We start from the raw sequence: 19,331 nt of genomic DNA, 5'->3' as shown, positions 1-19,331 counted from the left end.
ACATTTGAAACAAATATCTGGGGAATAGTGGGCTTTTTTTTATATCAAGGAACCACATGGCATCACTTTTTCCCACAGACGCCACCACGCTCTGTGTATCATGCCTGCAGTGGATGACCTAATCACTTTGATTTAGCAATAACAACATTTTCAACATATTATCATAAGCATACAAACTGGTCCGGTTCATAAAAGACATACTGGTTTAGATGAGGTAATAGCCTTTGTGGTTTCTTTACCCAAAAACCCTACAAAGACTTTTTCTCGCCTACATTTCTGAGTTTCTTCCTCGTAAATGTACCACTTTGACCTCAGAGAATATTTGTGTTTTAATAACATATGACCCTCCTCCCAAGGCTCCGTTTAAATGTATTTATTACTACAATGGCTCCGAGACAGTCGTACTTGCTGAGTGTTTGGGATTTACCCCCAGTGAGCATTACCAACACCATTCTAGCCCCCGTGCCGAATTTGTAATTTGGGTGAACTGATAAGGTCTCAAAGTTCTGGACATCACAGTATCTCAAACCTCACCTTGGAACAACCTCCGAGCTCATCCACCTCCTCCCCCACCTTTGCCTCCTCCTCCCGCTCTTCCTCCTCCTCTCTGTACTGATAAATATATCTCTGATTGTCCCCAACGTCCGGCAGCTTCACTGGGTCCGATGCCGTCTCGTTCACCGTCACTACGGTCTTCCCGGCTGGTTCCCTGTTGGGGAAGGCCGCCCAGGACTTCCTGTCTCCCGGGGCCAGTGGAGGGAGGTGACCTCTGGGACTCTGCAGCTCCTTGTCGTAGCCCAGCAAGCTCTGAAGGTAGGGGGGCAGTTTAAACTCTGCCACGAGCAGGTTAGGGGCTGAGGCTGTGACCAGGTTCCTGTAGAGCACAGCTGGGATTTTGGGTGATGGTGGTTTTGATTGGTCAGAGGGTTCAGGCTCTTCCTGCTTGGGCTGGTACATGATGTCTGAGCAGATGCTCTGTCTGTAATTGGTTGTCTGGTTCCAGATATCCTCCAGCTCTTCTTCTTCCTCCTCAAACTGCTGGTGGTCGAGGAGGACCGGCTCTGTTTCCAGCTCTGTGGATGGATCCGATGGCTCTGTGGTTGGAGCCGATGGCTCTGTGGTTGGAACCGATGACGTGTTCTCCCTTGTTTTAGCACAGTCTATTCCTCCCACCTCAAGGGACATGAGCCTCCCCACTACACCCTTTGGCTGCAGGTTATCCAGACACAGACTATCAGGGCAGAGCTTGACGCTGCTGGAGGTGGAGATCCCGGAGTCTACAGAGTCCTGGCGAACGCTCACGCTAACGGTCGACTTCAGATTCACAACCATATGAGAGGCCTGGCTCTGACACTGTGGCTCCGGATTCTCTTCGAGCACACTCTGGGGTTTGGCACATTTATGGTAGTGGTGTCCGTTCAGGTCTCGGATGAGCGTGTGGACGCTCGGGCATTTGTGTTTATGCGCAGCTGTGTTTTGGGCTTGATTCACATAAATCGGGAGCTGGCAAGGCTTGTTGGTCCCATGTCTTTCAGCCGTACAGGACAACATTTTGTCCTGCTCTGCATCCTCAAGCAAGGTGAGTGGTTTGGACATGTCTCTACATGGTACAGTCTGGTCTTCCTCTGTGGAAGAAGGACGTGGTGATTGGAAACTGTTCCTGACATCAGGCAGATCTTTCACTACAACTGTCTGTGTTTCAGGAAGACTGAAATCTGCTGAACTGCGTGTGACGGACGGAGTGGATCGAGTCTGTTTAAAGGAGCTCAGGGCCGTTTGTCTCTGGGAGATGGGGTCCGGATCAGTCCCTGCAGGTGTTTTGGTCTCTGGTGGGGCGATAGTAATGATGTCCTGAATGCTGGGGATGAGGGTCATGTCTTTAGGCAGTTCGAAGCTCAGCACGGAGCCCAAAGAGAGGAACCTGCAGTGGCTTCTCGCATGATTTGTGGTCGGCCCATCTGACATGTCGTATGGAATAATGCTGTACACTCCTGAACATTCCGTATCAATGTCTTTCAGCAGGGGATTCTTCATGTAGGCCATCGCTTCGACTCCATTTCCGCTCTTATGTGTACCCTTCTTCCTCCTGGCTTCCTTCAGCGGCCATGTATGCGTGTCGTACGTGATTGTCTCGCTGTCGTAATACGGCATGCCTTCGGTCTGCTCCTCCACTCCCATGATCTTCTGGATAGTGTGCCTGCGAGCGTCTCTCTTCCTCTTTCTCTTCTTGCCTATCCTCTTCAGGCTGCTGAAGATGGAGGTGCTCCCAGCTGAAGGGTGGAAGGTTACATTCGCCGACTGAGGTGCGGTCGCAGAGGAAGAGGAGGAGGACGCCGAGAACGTAGGGGAGGCTGAGGCTGCAGAGCGCCTCTTTTGGCGGGGCAGGGTGATGCTCTCATACACAGGTGCCACAGCCAAGTTGTTATCCTTCACATGCAAGTAGGTACTTACCTAGAAAGAGAGAAGGATGTTAGACGATTGCGCACTTTTGAATCATTGCAAATGCTTTATCTAAAAAAGTTAACCGCAGAGAGACTCATGCAGGCTGGAGCCCTCTGCGAGAACTGTTTTATGAGTTACAGATTAATCATGACATGAGAGCAAACCTGACCAAGACAATCAGCCATTTTTCAGACACAAACATCAGCACTACATCCCACACATTAAAGAAAACAATGGGTTCTGGAATACAAGAGTACAAGACTCACACAGCAATGCAAATGATTAAATAAACACACCAAAAACACATAAAAATGAGATGAAAAGACAAAAGAACATGATTGTAATCGCACACTTACGGGACTTAACCAAATACATATGTGGCAGCACATGCCGTCATATGCAGCTGTAATGGCTTGACCTTTCAACTCTGTGACTAATCTCTTGTTTCTGTGGAAGCCCCAGACTATAAATCACTGTGTGCAGTCTGGGGGCCTTCCTTGAAAAGTTCAGCAGTGGTTATTGGGCTAATGACTGCGCCTGTATTGGCGTTCGGGACACACTCCTGCTGGGAGCCATTTTTGAGGAAGTGAAGGTGAGGTCACTTATTTAACACGATCGATGCACAGCCGCAGGAGAGCCAAACAAGAGCAGGTTTGCGTGAGGCGTGCGGTGAAGTGACAGAAGGAGAAGAGAAAGCGCTCTGTCAACATTCACAGCAGGGGGGATAAGACAGTGTGGGCTTCTCTTACTCATCACCCTCATTCTGTGTCTGCCATCAGCGCTCTACAGCTTTTAATTCTGAACAAGCTGAGCTCCAAAGAACATTCTTAAGGAAAGTTGGAGTGTAAACATCCTGATTCTTTGTGTGATTTTCTGTCTGGATTGAACTTTTTATCAGAGTTTACACAGGAAGAGCTGAAAGGGCAAGTGACAGATTGCAGAAAGATGGATTCACATTCACAATCCAAAAGATACACATTTGTTCCCAGTGCTTCAAGATTACGGAGATAATAGGTTGTTTTTAAAGCTGGGATGTATGATGAGTCCTGCGAATAGTTTTGAGTCTATTTTTAAATAAAATAGCATAGAATTTAGTTTTTTATGGCATTTTCATTAGCAACAAATGATTTGTAGGAGTCATGAACATTACAGAGAGGTGGATTTTGTTTAAATAATAAATATGTTTATACTAGTTTATATTTATTTGGTATTGGTCATTCTTTGTTATTTTATTATATATTATTGTGTGATTGCGTGGGTCACATGGATATGGGCAGCATTCAGTGAATTTATTTGACAGCAAACTTTTTGATAGCTGTCATTATTAATGACATTTCTTTGCCATTCATTTCATCACATCATTTCATACAATACTTTTTTTTCCATTGCAATTTTGATAAAGCGACTTTTATTTGTTTCCTTTAGTCACTCAATTCATAGTAAAAAAACATTGAAATAAAATGTTTTTTAAACATACATATCCTTCAGGGATTGCATTTTATTATACATGAATTGTATGCATTATAGTAACTTGTAACAAAATGACAGTTACATAAAGGCAACAAATATTATTTTCTAAAAACAAATCCTATTATTTGTTCAGTAATTGGAGATTTGTATTACCACACTTCATTCATTATGTTTATATTTACACAAATGGGTTGTAATATCAGCACTTTTTCAGCCCATTACGACAGAATGTGTTCATTAAAAATATAATTTAGTTAGTTCCGAATTTGCATTTTTGACTGTCTTTAAGTAGGGAAATTCCGAGTTGTGACTGAGTTTGTGTTCTTTCCTCACTATGTTTCCCAGCGGCAGTGGGTTCAGAGATGGTGTGAGAGTACCTGTGATAGCACTCTGGCCTGTTTTGTTTCTTTTAACGCTTACCTGGCTTACAGAGGCCGACAGCACGGGGAAGAGCAGCTGTATCTCGTAACAGGGGTAAGTTGAGCATGCTGCCCCAAGAAAACAACACAGCATGCAGTCCTGGCACACTTTTAGACGCAGCATGCAGTGCCAAATCACACCGCGCTATTTACCTCATTTGCACTCTGCCGATAAATCGTTTTCTTTCGCTTTAAACTACCAAAAGTATTTTCCAAAAGCCCCTGGCAGCGCCTCCAAAAGGTTTTACAGGCAGAAGACTGATGCAGAGTGGGCTGAGGGGGAAAAAAGGGGAAAAGGGAAGACGTGAAGGCCAAACGGGGAGGAAGGAATGAACAGCAGCGGATTGCCAAGGAGGGAGATCCCATGCAGTGGGAGAAATGTGTGAAGCCAATAACAGTGTCTTCCCATAGTGCTGTTCGGTGACTGTGTGTGTTCCTCACCCTGTGGACAGGCTCACATGTCTCTTCCTCTACCTCCTCCGTCCTAGCAGGCGTGTTTTCTAGCACCTGAACCTGGCTGTCCCCCTGCCCCCCGAAGCTCAGGATGAGGTTGACCGTGCCCCCTAAAGCAGGGCTGCTGGGTTCCTTGAGGACCACGATGGATGGTTTTGGAGACTCTGAAGGGGAGGCTTCACCGCCCTGGGGTCCGATACTGTTCATGACCTCATACCCATCCTCAAACTGATTCTCCTCCTGCGGATCAGCTCGTCTCTGCGGCAGCGAGGAGGGCGGGGCGTCTCCTGCAGCCCGTAATTTGTCTTCAGTGGAGGTGACGACAGGTGACATATGGGACTCATAGACCTCTAGATCAGGGTCGGAACTCTGTATGAAACACAAATGAACACATGTTCACATTGGCAAATAAGTAATTATATTTTAGGAAATGGAACTGGGATATATTCCCCACTCTTTCTCTTTGTGAAACCCAATCAGTATATCAGTCCTGCATTGTTAAGGTTTTTTGACTTTTTATGATGATTCTTGATCATTATGATAAAAAAATGTTTTGTTGATTTCCAAAATCTTCAGGAATAATAAAAGTTGATGGGATTTGTATTAAAAACTCATCTTTCTTGGTTTGAAATAGGTCATTAATAACTGCGATAAATGAAAAATAAATATTGATGTCATGTTATTAATACAATATAATGATATTATGTAAGTAATCTAGTGTCTCAAGTTATTTTCAATTCTTTATATTCTCCCTTTTTCTCTTTCACCCGACACCACACTCACAGAGATTAGTCATTCATTACAAAAAAAAGAGAAAAATGTATTTGAATTTCTCCAAACGTTGTATAGATATTGGAAAATATTGCTATAATGTTTGGGCCACAATCATCATATTTGAAGATCTGATATTAGTATTTGTTTAAAAATTGACATGGTACAAAAATGATTAGATTTTCAAGGACTTTTGCTTTATTTAGTCCCGGGGATGGATGAATGAACGCCTCTGTGCTTATGTACCTCTGCCAATGTAGAGCACATAGTGGCCTCAGAGTATATGTTATCCTGTGAAGGCTCCTCTCTGCTCTGCTTGTGAAGCCATTGTTGTTTCTGAGCCCTCCAGTGCACCGAGATCCAGCCGAGCATGCTCCTCAGCTCCTCCATGCGCTCTCTTACCTGTAAGACATTTCTCAGGGTTGTAAAAGTGGAAAAAAACAACAGTTTATTCAAAGACCGCAGTGAGCCATCGTTCACACTCACCATCTGCGTGAGGTGGTGTCCTTTATCCAAAAGGTTCCTCCCTGTGTACGCCAGCGCATCAAACTCCTCAAACTTTTGCTCTATCTGCAAGTCCAGCTCTGCAGCGAGTGGCCTCTGGCCGTCTTTCCCAAGATGCAAGGCGGTATCTGAGAAAATGCACGACCTGGTGTCTTCTGTCCAAGAGCTATACAGAGGAATGGGGGGAGGGAAAGACAAGGAGCAGAGCTTTGAGAAAAGCCATACATTCTAAAAAAACATGACACTGACCAGACTCTCCCTGATAGGACAGACATTCACCGCCTTGTGCGCTGACCTCTTCAGCACATCTTAAATTATACATTTCACTAGGGACATGCGCTTGCTTGACAACGAGAACATCCTGTCCTTCCCCTTGCGAAGACATTGTAATGCGCAGATGTTTTCACAATGAGGAAAAAAAGGGCTTCACAGCCTCCCCGCGCCCGCCCCGCTTACATCATGGCGAGGTAGCTCCTGAAGAAGTCCTGGAGCTGGACAAACTCCTGCAGATGTGACTGGTTCTCCACCACACTCCTCCCCAGCTCCGTCCAGCCCTGCAGCATGGCCCGGATCTTTGCCCCGAGAACGAACACTCTCTCCGGGCACAGCTCCTCCAAATGAGAGGTCTGGCTCTCCATCTCCTTCACCTCCTCCCTGATGACTTCATAGTCAATCTGCGGAGAATCACAATAAAAAAAAAGATCTATCATCGTCCATCACCCTCAGTATCGCTCAAACAGCCTGAACCAATTGTATCTCTGTGTATGAGTATGACTTCATCCCCATAGTTTTATGCATATCATTCAGCGAGAGACCCATATGGTCCGCATATGGGCTCCCATGCCGTAGCAAGCTAGCAATCTTGACCATTTTTTTGCTCCTTTTGACGAGGCGGTAATTAATAGCGTTGAGGGTTCTCTGGGAGTAATGCTTCATAACGTTTCTCAGCTACAGAAGGCCTCAAGAACACGGAGTGGTGGATGCCTGTCTGCTGACGCCACAGTTATTTCAGTTTGGACGATGAGGTCATTCCTGCTCTTCAATGGTATCAAGTCCAGACAGCTGTGTGGGTGTGTGTGGGTGTGTGTGTGTGGGTGTGTGTGTGTGTGTGTGATAAACACAACACTGCCCAACAATGACTCACACAGGACTGTACCAACCTCACATCTCCAACCCCATGACCCCTCAGATGCGTAGAAACACACACCCTGCCAGATTTACTCACAAATACACACACTTTGAGAGTTTACAGAACAATGACTCACACAAGCGTAAATAAATATCCTGTGTGAATAATAAACGTTTGCACGCTCTGTGTGTATTATTGCACCGTGCAGTTTATGTAATAAATTAAACACAGCAGCAAGCATGATGGGCTGCCCTCTTTTAGATGTGAGAAAATCTGGCACAACAGGAAACAGACTGTGGAACAATGTGTGCGAGAAAAAGAGGGGGGCTTCCCTTTTTTTAAATTACACCAAGCAAAGGTCAATAATCCAATTGGATGGGATACAGAATCATATTAGCTCCAGTGTTTACAGCGTGTTCCTCTCACCTCCAGGAGGTCCTGCCTCTCCTGCAGAGCCTCCAGGCCGCAGCGGTCGGGCTCACACTGGACGGCCATGTCTGTCTCCTTCTCCAGGATGTCCAGGCTCAGCTCCTTGCTGCAGCTCAAGCACTCCTCCACGTGCACCGCCAGCCTGGCATGCTGGGTGGGGGGGGGAGCAGAGTCATCATGTGTACTCGTAGGGTGTCATTACGCCTCGCGTGTATTATTTGTTCTAGCCACATTGCGAGTAAGTGTTTGAAAGGGTGTCATAGAATCCCTTCCGGGCATGTGTGCTATTTTGACATGTGTGCTGCTTTCTATACCAGAAATCACTGGGATTAACGCGAAAACACTCATGTGAGGGGGAGCTGTGGCTCGTTGAGGGCCTATTAAAGAATATAGCCACAGACAAAAGGAAACCAGATGTGACTCTATGGGTTTGCAGCTGTTTGGGACAGAACTTAAGGGACTTAACAAAAACCGTCAGATTATTGTAATTTAACAAACATTGTGGTGACCATTAGCTCTAAGGAACTAGAACTAGAGCTCCCAGAGTAATATAAAGGGACTCCCATCTCTTTACCTTGCTCAGCAGCTCCTGGATGGCCTGGTCGTGGCTCTGCGATCGGCCCCTCTCCCTTACAGTGTCATTCAGCATCTCTACGGCCTCTCTTAGTTCCTCCACAGGGTCTCCCATGCTTTCTATCAGGGGCTCGCCACCGCCACTGCTTTGGAGTCCCAGTAGTGTAGGAGCTGAGGAGATCTCACTGTGAAGAGGCTGTTAGAAAAACAGACAAAATCATTACTTTAAAGGGTATTTATCTAAAAAAAAATCCTAGAATATGTCTATTATCAGCTGACACTAGTATTCTTTTCACCTTGTTCGTCTATGTTTTGTTTATGTGTGTCATCATGATGTCATAAAGGCGCTGCTGGAGAGACCTACTGTAGTGCTAACAAACACAGAAGTCACAGTTTCTGACCTGGCCAAGGCTGTACCGACTCCCGCTGAGCTCCTGGCTCTCCTCCAGCTCCACGCGCTCCAGGAACTCCGTCAGCATCCGTGTGTCCTGCAGCTCGGAGTTCTGCTGGGTCAGTACACTTTGGACACGATGGTACCTGAAAGACACACATAGAAACAACCAGTAGGAAGCTTTTAATGACCAGCTACTCCTTCACATCCGTATATACAGTACAATTCTGCATCCGTTGGAAGAACCACATCAGAGAGACCTCCATCAGTACACAGAGTTCAGTGCTACAGCGCTGTTTATGGTTATATATATCATGTGTCATGTAAACATTTCCTGTACTTCAGGGCATGAGTGTACCTTGTCCATGCACAGTTTATATTTGAGATGGTAAAGGGAGGAATTTCAAAGGGTATTTTTCCCAGAATAAATGAGCCTTAAGTTGCTTGTACGCAGCATTAAATAATGACATCATCGCAAGTGTCTTACAGCTGCTCAGTGACAGCCTCTACCTGCATCAAAGGTTCCTCAGAGTGTCCATTTCTACCCCCATCTAACAGCCCCACCCTGGAAACACTTTAACTGAGCCCTTTCCATTTCTTTATTTACTTTGGTTAGCTGTTTTCTTTACAGAGTCTGAATGTGTGTTTATGGACAAAGGTACTTCCATTAAACGGGCCAACATCGTGGAGTTTTACCAAGAGTCCATGGCAACAACTTGTCTTTCCAGAACCAACCAAAGAGAGAGGCGTCATCTTGCAACACATGCAGTGGGTGACTCTGACACACACTGACAAGCTGTGGGGTGAAGTGCATTTCGGGACTGCAGGGCCGACTCTCTTAAGTGCTGCATGAATCACGAATGAATAAACTCGAGCCTCGCAATAAATGAGTGCATGGAGAGTATTTTCTTTTTGGCAACCTGGAGAAAAAACACGAGATCTATATATTTTGGGGTTTATGGGGTGAAATTGTTTATCTTAAATAAAAACCGGGGATTTTATGAATAAACTCTTCCATGCTGGATTGCAGACTCGGCAAGCCAAAACCTGTGACCTCTTGGAAACACTGACAACATTCTTACTGCATTTCCTGACCACAGTGACGAGCAAAACCACCAGGGTGTGATTGTTCAGAGCCAGAACATGACTCTCATATGATGATATGACCCCTCCTTCTCCCCCTCTGACAAACTCACTTTCTTTCCACCTCCTCCATGCGTGCCGGCAGGCCCCGTGTGTGTGGGTGACTGGCGCTGTGGAGGCGCTCCACCTCCTGCCTCAGACCGCTGAGCTCCAGGCTGCGAGCTGCCACTTCTTTCTCCAGCAGACAGCTCTCCCTCTCAGCCATGCTCATTGTCTCAGGGTCACCGGCGAGAGCGGACTCCTTCATAGAGAGTTCCACGGATTCCAGCCAGGCCTCCAGGCTGCCCAGGGCCTGGAGCACTTTAACAACCTGCCAAGTACACAAGCAGGGAAGGTAATGATGAACACGTTTTGCTGCTAGGATGTAGTGCACAGCAAAAAAACAAACAAACAAAGGATTTATTGTCCTATGCAATGTAGCTACAGTGTAGATATGGCAATGAAAAGTCTATATACATGTTAAAAGAATAAGATAAACAAGAAAAGAATGTATAAATGAAATACTGTACAGGGAAATGAAAGACTATTTTAGTAATAAATAAATAGTAATGAGGTGATGTACTGTACAGAGAAGACAATAACCTGTTTACCTAGTGGAAGTAGACCATCTTTTGTAACAAGAAACTCCAACTTTCCAACCAAGTCATCACTCTGGGCAGATTTGTAGCCTCTTTCCATCCCATAATCTAATTATATGGCAGTGCAATTTATATCCCTTGGATTAACCTTCATAAATCTGGGGAATATACCTTGCAGACTCTTCCAATTAGGATGTTAAAGATGAAGTGGATGAGCTTCTAACCCTGAGTGGATGTAAAGGCTGTTTGCCAGCAGAAAGCTTCTCCAGCGGGATCCAAGATCATCACCATAAATTTGAAGTAAAAGCCTCGTTGTTACTCAAGAGGAGTGCCTATTGTGTGAGATATTTGTATGAACCTCACCCTGAAGCCCAGCTCCTCTGAAGCCTGCAGAAACGCATTGTTCCTCTGGTGCCTCCTCCGCAGCTCTTCCCACAGGACTTCCAGCTGGCCCAGGAACTCCTCTATCTTGGCGCTGCCCGGATGCTGTGCACGGACCAGCCCGCGGCCCTCCTGAGGATGGTGCGTTAAACTGATGAGAGCATGTGATGACTAAGGACTGGGATTTGGGTTGTGAAATACAGACCTAATCTGCAGCTTTAGGTTACTAAAGCCGTCAGAGATGAAATGTCAGCTCATTATTTGAATAATGCCTGTCCAGGTGCCCAGTTTGCAAAATGTGGGGGGATATTTTTCATTGGCCTTTATCCAGTGCTTATGTTTTTAAGACAAACTGTGAAAAGGACTTGGCTTACCCGTTTGACAACCTCTATCCTGGCCCTGTTGGTCAGGATTTCTTGCTGCAAAGTGTGCTGACACCTCCTGGCTGCCTCCAGGCCCTCAAAGCTGGCTATTGAGCACACCTGCGTGGCCATGGACACATTGTCTTTCAGCCAGGACAAAGTCTGAGATGGAAAGGGGGAGCAAACAGGGACAGGGTTCAGGAGGAGAACAGCTTCAAAGATGTGTTTTTAAACAGGAGAACAATGGTGATGGAATTTAAGATGCCATAGGAAGAACAAGCAACCAGGTGTTGTTTTTTATTCTGAACCAATTTTAGATTTTATCATCTACTGCTGAGCTGGCATTATGAATGTGAGACATATACTTACTTTGTCTTATTATAAATAAATAAAACGTCTAAACAGAGGAAAGTAAACACACTAAAAAATGATAACAATTATTGGAAATGAGAACACAGTAGTCATTTACAGTCAAATGTGTCATAATGTCTGAGAAAGGTTAAGACAAAAGGGTGCAATAAAGTGCTATAAAGGACCATATGATGTGAGGTGAATGTAGAGGACACAGGAATTTGTTTGGAGAGGGGATTTCTGGTGAAAAAGGGGGATTGCGGATGTGCACGGCCGGGGTCGAGTCACCTTGTCAGCAGACACGGTGAACTTCTGGAGCTGCGAGTGGAGCTGTGGGTGGCCTCGTGTAGCGGTGGCAAGCCTGGGCTCTGCTCTGGGCTTCCTGCTGCAAGGAAAACACAGACATGAGACTCCAATTATGACTTACATAAAGACCTCTGATTAAGTCACAGAGAGCTAGAGAGCGAGAGAGAGAGAGAGAGAGAGAGAGAGAGAGAGAGAGAGAGAGAGAGAGAGAAGCCAGGCCGAAATGTCACCTTTCCCCCTTTAATTGATGTCTGACGATGACATCATTTGCGGAGGCAGGGCCGCCTCCTGTGGGTGACGAGGTGTGGTTCCCTGATGGCTGCTCCTGGCTTTGGCTGCTGGGTGTCCTCCTACCGATCCCACATTCAACAGGACTCTGTGGACAGAAGAGTTAGAAGTCTCTGTAGGAAAATCCAAAAGATCAGCAACATGACATGTGAGTAATGTTTTGCCTTTTCTGTCAGCCGTCACTTGAATAAAAAGTCCTCTGGATGCATAAACATCTCAAACGGAGGATTTACACAGCGAGGAGTCACCAGACAATGAGCAGTTGCTGTAGCTCGCTCCTAATGTGAAAGCTAAAAGGTGGCTGGAGGAGGGACAACATGGATTTCTGCCCGGAGTAAAGTAAAGCCTCTCCTGTAAATTGCACAAAAGCGAACTCCCTCTTAAAAAGGTTGGCTCTTCTCTGTGAAATAACCCAGGCCAGACTAAAGACACAAGCTCCTTTTGGTTCGACTGAAATAAAAACACTAAAGATGGCAGTGAATTTAAATATTTTATAATTGCTTTGTGAATGAACACATTAGGACTAACAAGGTTGCCAACACGTGCTATAACACTCTGATGACTAAAAAGAGCCATTGCAGTTAGGAACATAACCCTTATTTAAAATCCCCTATCCCCAGCACTCATTAAACAGCTGCAGTGTTTTGTCGGCCTTAGATACTGATTCCCACTCAGACTGTTTAGAACTATGCAGTGCAGGTTTAAGCAAGGTCAATGCCAGAGCTATAGAACTTGTCGATGTGTAGAAATATATTAGAACAGCCATTACGCCTCTTTTACAACCATGTGAGTGCTTTAAAAGTCGGCCAAAAGATTCTGTATGAGGGTTTCAGAACAGAGCTACATATATCTGGCATATCATAGAAAGGGGTATTAGGGTGGGACAGTGTATCGTTTTTTTAAATATTCAAAGCTGCTATTAAGGTTTCAAATGATGCTTTAGACATATTTTTTGAGGTTATCACACAAACAATTATGAAAAACAATCATTCTAATAGTGATTCATTAGATTAAATAGGTTAGTTTTTAAAAAATAAAACAAAATAAACTCTGCCAGGTGAGCTACCGGGGAGACAATCATTTAACAGTATGCAAAAGTTTTGAATTTAAAAATGGCATCCCCTTTGTCTTGATCTTTTAACGCTGCATCTATACAACAAAGGCTCCCTTTTGCACACAAAAATCTTATAAATAAAGCAAAACATAATGTTGTTTAGGAAAAAATGACATAAATTGAAGCAATGTTTTGGAAGATAAGAACATGTTTTGCTTTTTGGAAATGATGATTTTTTTACACTTTGACTTTGAATTGGAAAAAAGTACGAGAAATCCTACGCAGCCACCACTGGAACATAACCATACTTATAGTATAATACTAATAATATAATTAGAGCACAATTTGTGTGTGCATCCATGCTAAAAATACTGTTTGTTAAACATTATGAAAAGAAGCAACAACGAAACTGCGCAGCATTGAAACGTTGATTTAGAAGTACAAATGTCAACATTATGTCTGAAGCTTTGAAAGTTATTGAGTACAGCCCTGTGGGTTTCCTATTGGCTGCTAACATACTGCAACAGGGTCCAACAGAACCAGAAACAGGAATCCATGTACAGTACTTAAAGCTGGTTCAAAGTTTTGGTTGTTCCCATTTCATTTTAGGTATGCTGTTTGTATGGATCCTTTAAAACTACATACAAACCATCACAACTATTTCAAAGTTCTTTATTAATAAGGTTTTACTTGCTTTGGTTACCAAAAGTGGTTGGCAAAAATATGAAACAATTAAATGAACTATAAACCTCGTCGAACATTCTCTAATGCTGACATGTCCCTGTCTAACTGTATGAATAATACAGACCATGCTGTGTTAATTGTTCTTTATAACATAATGTCTTTCACATATGCCAGTAAAACAGCGCGGACATAAGTAAGGTCTATGCACAAACAGCGTGCCAAATATGCCACTGTCAATGCAGAAACAAAAAAATCTGATTTACATGACAGCTAAAAAGCACGAAACAGCCATTAATAACAGAGTTTAATGGAGTAGCTTTAATTTATTTTCAGACTTGGCTTATAGAAGAAGTGAGTCAGAGACCTTGAGGAAAGCGTTGCCTTAAAAATTATGCGAGAATTAAAAGGCTCTAACATCATTTACTAACATGCCAGTCAGTTAATAGGCCGAGCTGAATTTCACAGAGGAACATTATCGGCCCGTTTTTGCGCTCAAACTGCAGAACTAACAAACTACTGTGATTCATTAGACAGGCGCGATAACCATCAATGACGTCTCCTCTCCCGATATTTGCTTCTGTCCGTCATCCTTCACAGAGGCTTCCACTGTAAACAACTCCTGCAGTGCACCCAACATCCCCTTGCTTCCATTCGAAAGAGAGTTATATCTAAAATAATCACAGTTTATTAATTAAATATGTCATATTCAAAAGTATTCTGTGTTTTTAGGCATCATCCAGTCATCTCCTATTTCAGCATACTTCTCCCTATCTTGGTACTGTTGTTTCTTATCTGCTGATCTCCCCTGTGTCTTTCTGCAATGTGCTACAAAGTGATGTCAGCCAAGAACTATCACTTAGCACCAAGCCCATCTGGTCCGCAGCCCCGGCATCTGGCAACAATTAGCCAGAGAAACAGACGATAGCCATGTTTACCTCCAGCGACAAGAGGCCATACTACTGGTGGCACAGACATGATATATAATATGGATTATCCTGCATGTATCCAAACACATACAGACACTCAAACCTTTAAGGTTACCTTCTATCGAGTCAAATTGCACCAGAGAGGGTGAGACTACGAGGGATAAAGTGTGTATGTTAGCATGTCTGCAGATAAACTGAGAGTGCTGCTTACCAGCATGTATGCAAATCACTGCAGCTGCATCTCGTACCCTTTAAAAAAATACTGTAATCAATTCCACACACCCAGGAGCTGGAGTTAAAGTGAAAGTATGTGATAAACTGACTTTTACTGTTCAACTGGTGGTGGAACAGTAAAACTGAGTTTGGCCTTTGGGCTCCAGGGTTTTGTTTGGAGTGTATTATTAGTCCTTCCATAAAGAGTAACAAGAGGGGCCCCCACAGACAGCGGCACATACGTAACTCCTAGCCCTGCAGTGAAAGGAATCGGAACGTTAAGGGAAACAAATGAGCCAGGCTTGCTGGCTTGCTGGTTCCTGTCACAGGTGAAGAAGTGGTTGAAGCCTAAAGACATGAGCAGGGAAATTAACTGACCCTGAAACAAAGAAAGAATGGAAAGAGTGAAGTCTTCCTTCTTCGAGCATCTGGGCATTTTTTTCTCTATGCGAAACAAGGCCAGAGGCTCAGCAGGGACTTCTCAAGGTCAGGAGCATTGAATTCTGGGATACTTCTAGGCTGGGCACAAATAGCGACTGTACATTTACTTACGGATTGTAAAGAGATTTCATATGCCAATTTAAAAGACTAAAAATAAACATAATTACTGGTTTTGAACACAGCCCACAGTTAAGTTCCTCGATACATCCTCATCTGAAAGACGCTAACAGTATTTCCTCTAGGATTATGGGCAGTGGCAGGTCAATCAAGTGCTTCAAAGATGAGGAATGTTGTGTCTGAGGAATACACATGTTCTGCAGATCATACACTCACCCCAAGCTGACCCACAAGACATCTATTAATACAATATTAGTCCAATGACTGTGGACTTTGTTAAGCCAAGGTACTATTTTACCATAGAAATGTGGGTTTGGAGGGAGAGACTTGTTTGCTCTGGCCCACTGTGCAGCCATGTTGTACAGTCACCGCTTGACATTTTTCATGGCAACTTATGGTATATTCTCGTGCCAGGGTAAATAACACCTCTCAAAGCTCTTCCTGTGACTCCTACAGGGCCATGTTCAGACTGAGGTAAACACGATATAGACTGTATAGCACTTTTCTTTGTGTATCTGAGCCAGGCTGTCTATTTTCTTCATTTTATCAACGGCTTCCTCACAACTCTTACATCATATGGTGTTATTAAGTGCAACTAACTAGCTGGGAGGATGGAAAAGCAGTGGCTGCCAAGACTACAAGCCACGGCTCTATGGACCATCTGACGACTCAAAAAGCACTGTTATTTAGGAAAAACCTGCTTAAATAGTAAATCAGGCATTTTCCAAACCAGAGAAATGCGTCACTTTGTGCAGCCACAGATGCCGTAGGACTGGAAGAGGCTGATGGTGCAGCAGTGTGGTTTCTGCAGTTACAGAGCGAAATACCGAAGCTTTTTACCACGCAGCCTTTCAGTCGATTCTGCTCCTCCTTCACCTCCTTTCCCATGAGCCTCTGCGTCTCCGTTCCCACGTTGCACTGGGGTTCCTGGGCCGGTGTCAGGGGGTCAGCATCTTCCCTGGTGAAAGCGGAGCCGTTGGGAGAGAGCGTGGTCCTGTCACTCCTGCAGGAGGAGAAGAGCGTCAGAGCCCCGCCGTAAACTCCATGTATGGCTCTGAAGCATTCTACCAGTGTTTGTGTTATTTGGTTTGAATAGCCATGAGACGCAGCTGATAAGACGGACCAGATGATGTAATATTAGGATCTAAAGATAGCCAACCGGCTTGAGAGGCTCCCAGGCTGAGAAATATTTGGGAGATGTTGGAGATGGATGTCTGAACTTGGGATTTTAGTCACTCCTGATTGTTATATTATTATGAAATGTTCAATGTTTATGCCAGGTACAAAGAGTGCAATGCTATCCATTGGAGAGTCCAACAATTTGATCCAGAACAAGATAAGAGAAAAACTACCAGCCAGATTAAATGGTTTGCATGGATATTCATGGTCCCCAGAGGATGGATCCTCATGATTTTCTCTCTTTAGAGCACTTTTCCCCAACATTTGTTTTAGTTTGATGACCCCCTGACCCTTTACTTTAAGAGTATTAACAATCAGTAAACAATTTATTGCCCCTGGTTCTAATTTAAATCTGAACTTCAATGTGGACTCGTTAAGCAGATATTGGTTCTGGTGGTCTAAAAAAAAGTCTAATGATGTAAAAGTATGCACTCTTACTCGAGGCTATTAAAGTACAAATAAGTTAGTTTTACAAATGCCATAAAAAGTACAAAATATTCTTGTGTGTGTGTAATATCTCAGATTCGGTGACGGCACGGTTTTAATAGTGAGAGAACAGTATTGCCAATGCGACTCGGTAAGCCAAAGCATTATTCACCTCGTACAGTAATCAAACACATGGCGCAATTCCAGCAGTGCAGAACTGAATATATTAAACTCAAACAAGTGGGTGGTGAGTGATGCTTTGTGGGTAGTTTGTCTCCACACAGACCGGTGCTTCACTTTGCTTATAATTTTTCACTGATTCAAACCCAAATACAGCAAGGCTAATCAAGAGGAAAAAAAACACTTTTTACAAACTTAAAATGGAAAACGTCTTCTAGGGTTTGCGAATGCGGCCTTTTAAACTCGGGCACAAGAAAAGTAATAACAGAGCAATAATGTTCCAGCTCAGTGGAAACCTGTGGAGGACCAATTACTGGGGGAAATGGCGCATGCACTCATGGGGCCACCAGAGTTGTATGCTGTATCCTTGGCCTACCTGAGAACTTTCTGAAGAAGCGCCCAGCAGTCCTTCACCTCGCTCTGCTTCTGCGTGACGCCGGCAGCCAGGGCAGGGTGGAGATTAGAAACCTGGGACACGCTCACATCAAGCATCTACCACACACAGGCCTGTCGGTTAGGTAGAGAAGGCTTCTGCAACACTTCCAGGATCTGATCACGCAGTGTTTCTTTAAATAAAACTAAAACTTTCCTACCATGATTTGACTGGCTATGTCGCGTATTTCTCTATCTCCGACGCTGTCCAGCTCTTTGGAGGCAGACATGCTCTCCCTCTGAAAAAAAAGAATGTAATGTGAGCAAAAAGTCTTAAATCTAAGCAGAAAATAAAGAGTGACGCCACCAGGGAATAGTACCATGTTATTAATAGCGAACAACGTGTTATCAGCCTGCTGGTAGAACGAGGACACCTCCAGTGCCAGCTGAAGATTCTCATGGTAGTTTTTCAGATGAGACTGGACCTTGAGCCACCTACAAAGAGAAGAGAAACACAAATCAGTGAGTCTTCTCCCTTGAGTGAGGATGTTTCATGCAGCATACCAGTTCAGCTCATACATTTTATTGATGTGTTTCCTCTTGCTGGAGATGTTTTTCCCATCTGTCTTCCCCTGTTTCTCCAGTTTTAGGGCCAAGTGGTTGATCTCCTCATGGAGGTTTCCGTATAGCTGCTCATCCTGTAGTGAAACAGGGGAACACAATCCAACTATGACCTCAGCTGTCTCTCGACAAAATTATAGACGGCCATAGATAAATGACCTCTGCAGAAATGTATTATAAACTGTTAACATGTGGGAGGAATGTTGTTTAGCATGTCTTTTTTTCCTTGCTCACCTGCTTTAGATCTAAGATCCTCCTGGTCAGCTGCATTTTGTCAACATGTTCCCCGAGGACATTCACCAGAGACTGCTCCTCTTCCTGCTGGCACACATAAAAGTCAGTATTTATAGCCCCCATTTGTTCGGAACCCAACCATTATTTCTTCTCAGAGGCACCGGGATTAAACCACATTACCAGGGAAGATGCTGAACAGAACTAGCCTTCAGCATTAGGTGAGAACTCGATACTAATGCACGGAGGGAAGGTTGAGTGGAACTAAATGGAGAATGCAGTCTCCTGTAGGGATGGATGTTTTATAGACGTTGCTTCATTCCCACAGGTCCATTATAAATCATAGGTTCCCTTGTGCGGACATGGACAGGAACAGAAAGATAAACATAAAATGCAGATTGCTTTTTGATAATGACGGGCAGATGTTTTACACCGCTGAATAATACACACAAACAAGAAGCGTCCTCAGGATGCTGAGATAATTTCCTGTATTAGCGAGTGATTTGTTTACTGCCAATTATCTTGACAACTGTTGATCAGAGCTGTCTGTATACTCATTTATTTTCCTCTGGGCCAACTGGTTTTTGGTGATTATTACAATCAGAGAGCTTGATGGCTTTTATGTTAAGATAAATGGGAAAAGGATTACATTGTGGGAAATAATGTGAACAGGTTGAAAATTATTCAAAATAAAAAAGGGTCAGGAGTGAAATGTCTGTGAAACTCAAAAGCGGGTACATAAAAATCGGAATAAATGTTGTTTGAAATACTCGCCTCACCCTGTTTCCCATTAGTGTTACATTAGAGACTGAACATGAAAGTATCAGTAGAAAATGTCTGACATACAGTCACAAAAAAACTGCATAAAGCTCCTAAACGACCAATCGTTAAGAAATG

General features: G+C 44.0%; 1 protein-coding gene across 5 annotated transcripts in view; it reads right to left on the bottom strand.

The window, feature by feature from the left end:
• The window catches only part of LOC134858766 (uncharacterized), a 30,259-nt gene that overhangs the window by 4,144 nt on the left and 6,784 nt on the right, over positions 1–19,331 (bottom strand). Inside the window, exons 6-25 of one of the 5 annotated variants that reach the window (XM_063874858.1) lie at positions 18,438–18,524; positions 18,162–18,280; positions 17,963–18,077; positions 17,804–17,881; positions 17,587–17,702; positions 16,266–16,428; positions 11,933–12,078; positions 11,685–11,781; positions 11,058–11,207; positions 10,666–10,815; positions 9,778–10,034; positions 8,592–8,727; positions 8,192–8,386; positions 7,615–7,767; positions 6,516–6,733; positions 6,042–6,225; positions 5,802–5,957; positions 4,773–5,153; positions 4,485–4,604; positions 535–2,451 (exon numbers count right to left, since the gene is read on the bottom strand). In XM_063874858.1, the coding sequence (XP_063730928.1) occupies positions 535–2,451; positions 4,485–4,604; positions 4,773–5,153; positions 5,802–5,957; positions 6,042–6,225; positions 6,516–6,733; positions 7,615–7,767; positions 8,192–8,386; positions 8,592–8,727; positions 9,778–10,034; positions 10,666–10,815; positions 11,058–11,207; positions 11,685–11,781; positions 11,933–12,078; positions 16,266–16,428; positions 17,587–17,702; positions 17,804–17,881; positions 17,963–18,077; positions 18,162–18,280; positions 18,438–18,524 (4,938 nt within the window). The remainder of the gene's footprint in view (positions 1–534; positions 2,452–4,484; positions 4,605–4,772; positions 5,154–5,801; positions 5,958–6,041; positions 6,226–6,515; positions 6,734–7,614; positions 7,768–8,191; positions 8,387–8,591; positions 8,728–9,777; positions 10,035–10,665; positions 10,816–11,057; positions 11,208–11,684; positions 11,782–11,932; positions 12,079–16,265; positions 16,429–17,586; positions 17,703–17,803; positions 17,882–17,962; positions 18,078–18,161; positions 18,281–18,437; positions 18,525–19,331) is intronic. The other 4 variants (XM_063874860.1, XM_063874861.1, XM_063874859.1 and 1 more) reach the window with 4 other exon arrangements.

Source organism: Eleginops maclovinus, chromosome 22 (genome assembly GCF_036324505.1).
Source record: "Eleginops maclovinus isolate JMC-PN-2008 ecotype Puerto Natales chromosome 22, JC_Emac_rtc_rv5, whole genome shotgun sequence".
Classification (NCBI taxonomy): Eukaryota; Metazoa; Chordata; class Actinopteri; order Perciformes; family Eleginopidae; genus Eleginops; species Eleginops maclovinus.
The sequence above is the reverse complement of the archived record's forward strand: the minus strand, read 5'-3'. Positions and strand labels throughout refer to the sequence as shown.